Source organism: Austrofundulus limnaeus, unplaced genomic scaffold, assembly GCF_001266775.1.
Source record: "Austrofundulus limnaeus strain Quisiro unplaced genomic scaffold, Austrofundulus_limnaeus-1.0 Scaffold52, whole genome shotgun sequence".
Taxonomy (NCBI): domain Eukaryota; kingdom Metazoa; phylum Chordata; class Actinopteri; order Cyprinodontiformes; family Rivulidae; genus Austrofundulus; species Austrofundulus limnaeus.
The window spans coordinates 149,130-151,756 of record NW_013952454.1 but is presented as its reverse complement, the minus strand read 5'-3'; the positions used below and the strand labels follow the sequence as shown (position 1 = coordinate 151,756).

The window sequence follows — 2,627 nt, the reverse complement described above, 5'->3', positions numbered from 1 at the left end:
GAAATGGTTGACTCAAATGTTAAAATGGACCCGAGATACCACAGTGGAGATTTAAGTTTGTTAACTTTTCTTTTAAATTATTTAATCTAACTTATTTTCAGATGTTTTTAATATTTCTTTTGAAAAAAAAGGGGGAAATTTTCACTATTTAGAACATAAGAAATGTTTAATGGGAGCGATGTTTTAAAGTAATTAAGAAACTGTATTATATTCAGTTTGTTGTTTCACTGATACAGCATCCTTGTCTAGTTGCACTTTAAAAAAAACTCATGTTTTAATAGAAATTACTTATTAGTTGTTTTTATTTTTGCTCTGAACCCAGAGCAGAAATACATCATTACTGCAGACTTTCATTTGTTCATTTTATCGCGAGTCAYATTGTTATCGCAGTGTTATATACAAATGTTATCATACATCACAGGTTTTCCAAATATTGTGCAGTCCTAGTATTAGTTCAGCATTGAGTGCAAGACTGATTTACCTGTACAGTTTTCTTTGCTTTCTTTGACAGGGATTGCTTGCGTGGTGGATGGTAGTGTGCCCTCCTCACAGTTGATGCAGATGGGAAAGGATTCTGTCTTGTAAATACTGGTGCACTAAAACAAAAACACAGCTGTAACTAAATGTAGTAGAACAGTAACTACAGTTTAAAGCGAAATGTATTCATAAATCTCACCTGGATTTCATATCAACTTCGGAACATCAGAGGTGACACATCAATAAACACTAGATAAATAGAGAAGAGGCTCTCTGATACACCTGATCCTAACTAATCACCTGGATTTGCGTTAACTGGACGTGTCTTGTTTGTTGACTGAGTTATCATGAAACAAACACCAGGCCACGAATTGTCTTTTAAACTTCAAATTACACCGCTACGTTTCGCACGTTTAATACCTATTTAACCAAAACTTCTTACCTTGCCAGAAACAGAAAACATACAACTTTACTTAACATTTCTATGTATTTAACTACAAAAGAGCTGTCGTTGAACCAAAAGAAGAACGATTTTTATCGACAGTTTACGGCACAACTAACAGCCAATAGAAACCTACACGTAAATGATGAACATGACAACTGTCCAATCACAGACGGCACATTGTTCACACAAGGACCAATCAGATGAGAGAGAAGCGGCAGCGCGCGGAAGAGGAAAGCCGTCTCCAGTCCCGACTCGAGCTTGTCAAAAAAATAAGCTAAGTTAGCAACGGTAGTTGTAGCTAGTTCGTTCCACTGTGCGATATAACAATAAAATCAACTCTCTGTGGTATACTTTAAGTAAATCTGTTGAAGTAATTAGGTACAAATCGTTAAGATAGGTACTTGTAGTCAACACTGAAGTGTGTGAATTGGTTTTAAAGTCACAGTGGATTTTAAAAGGTAAACGCGTCARGCTAAGCTAACGTTGCTGTGTTAGCAATTAGCAAGACTATRYACCTCGATTAGGTTTTAGGTAAAARTCTTAATTGTTAAAAGGGCATTAAAATTTTGAAGATAATGCACCACGTAAAGATCAAAACCGAGAGGCCAGGTAAGACCATAAATGTAAATCTATTTTGGGTTTGCAACACCTGCTCCGATAAGTCTAATTTATTTTATATTCAGAACGAGTGCACAAAAATAATGCTTTATTACTGGGCTTGTGTATAAATATTTTTCTAACAAAACMAAATGAGCTATTTTATTATTTCATGTTTTGTTTTTTTTTTAGATGTAGAGAGCACTGTTGGACGCACCAAGTTGGATGCTGTGTTAAAGGGTCTTGTGGAGAAGAGTGAAAATGAAACGTTAGTACACATTTGGTATATGCATCATTGTTTTTACTTTTAAATATTAAAAAAAATCTATCTTTCATAGAGAGCCAAGTGAGGGTGATCCAGGAAAGTTATCAGTGGACTCCCTTAATAAGTATGAACCTATTTGTTGTGTATATTTTTATCTGAATAGRAGGCACATACCTTGGTAAATAAATGAGAATTTTGCTGAAATCTCTTCCTGCGTTTCTTTCTTTCTTTTCTTTCTTTTTTTTAGGGATTTGTCTCCATCATCTGCTGGAAAGAGGTAGGTGACTTTTACAGACATATTTTTTATTTATCTTTGTTCTAATGTAAAATGGAAGGAAAACATTTGTTGTGTAGTTCAGCATAAAAATTTTCAGTCCCACACATTAGATGAAATTATGATATTTTGTACAGAAGGCATTGTGACTGTCAGACGTGCTACAAGTCTCCATCTTTGTTTTGCTTTTTCAATTTATTTTCTTCAGACCTTCAACAAGATTTCCACAGCACCGGAGGAAGAAACGAAAGGAGATGGATGAGGGCATCCCAGAGGCCAATCAGCATAAACAAAGTAAACTTGATGAAAGTGTGACTAAACATTGCGGTAAAGCTGGTTTCAACTGCGTTTCATTCACTGTTGGTTTTTTTCTTCTTCTTCTTCCTAGACGCATATGTTATTAAGCTGTTTGATCGCAGCGTTGATTTGGCCCAGTTTAACACCAGTACTCCTCTGTATCCAATCTGCCGTGCCTGGATGAGAAACAATCCTTCGGTCCGAGAGCCATTAGCTTCCCCAAGCTCCCCACACAGCATGTCAGAAGAAGAGGTGAATAAATATATATATAT

At 35.7% G+C, this 2,627-nt stretch overlaps 2 protein-coding genes across 3 annotated transcripts in view; one reads left to right on the top strand and one right to left on the bottom strand.

Annotated features, from left to right (window-relative positions):
• The window catches only part of proser3 (proline and serine rich 3), a gene marked incomplete in the record, with an annotated part of 8,916 nt that extends 7,886 nt beyond the window's left edge, over positions 1 to 1,030 (bottom strand). For both annotated transcript variants that reach the window (XM_014008681.1, XM_014008682.1), the window contains 3 exon segments: positions 482 to 596; positions 677 to 692; positions 778 to 1,030. In XM_014008681.1, coding sequence (XP_013864135.1) covers positions 482 to 596; positions 677 to 692; positions 778 to 826 — 180 coding nt within the window.
• A 106-nt stretch (positions 1,031 to 1,136) lies between these two features.
• The window catches only part of lin37 (lin-37 DREAM MuvB core complex component), a gene marked incomplete in the record, with an annotated part of 8,524 nt that continues 7,033 nt past the window's right edge, over positions 1,137 to 2,627 (top strand). The window contains 6 exon segments of the mRNA XM_014008683.1: positions 1,137 to 1,531; positions 1,712 to 1,787; positions 1,858 to 1,908; positions 2,032 to 2,061; positions 2,267 to 2,352; positions 2,447 to 2,607. Coding sequence (XP_013864137.1) covers positions 1,498 to 1,531; positions 1,712 to 1,787; positions 1,858 to 1,908; positions 2,032 to 2,061; positions 2,267 to 2,352; positions 2,447 to 2,607 — 438 coding nt within the window.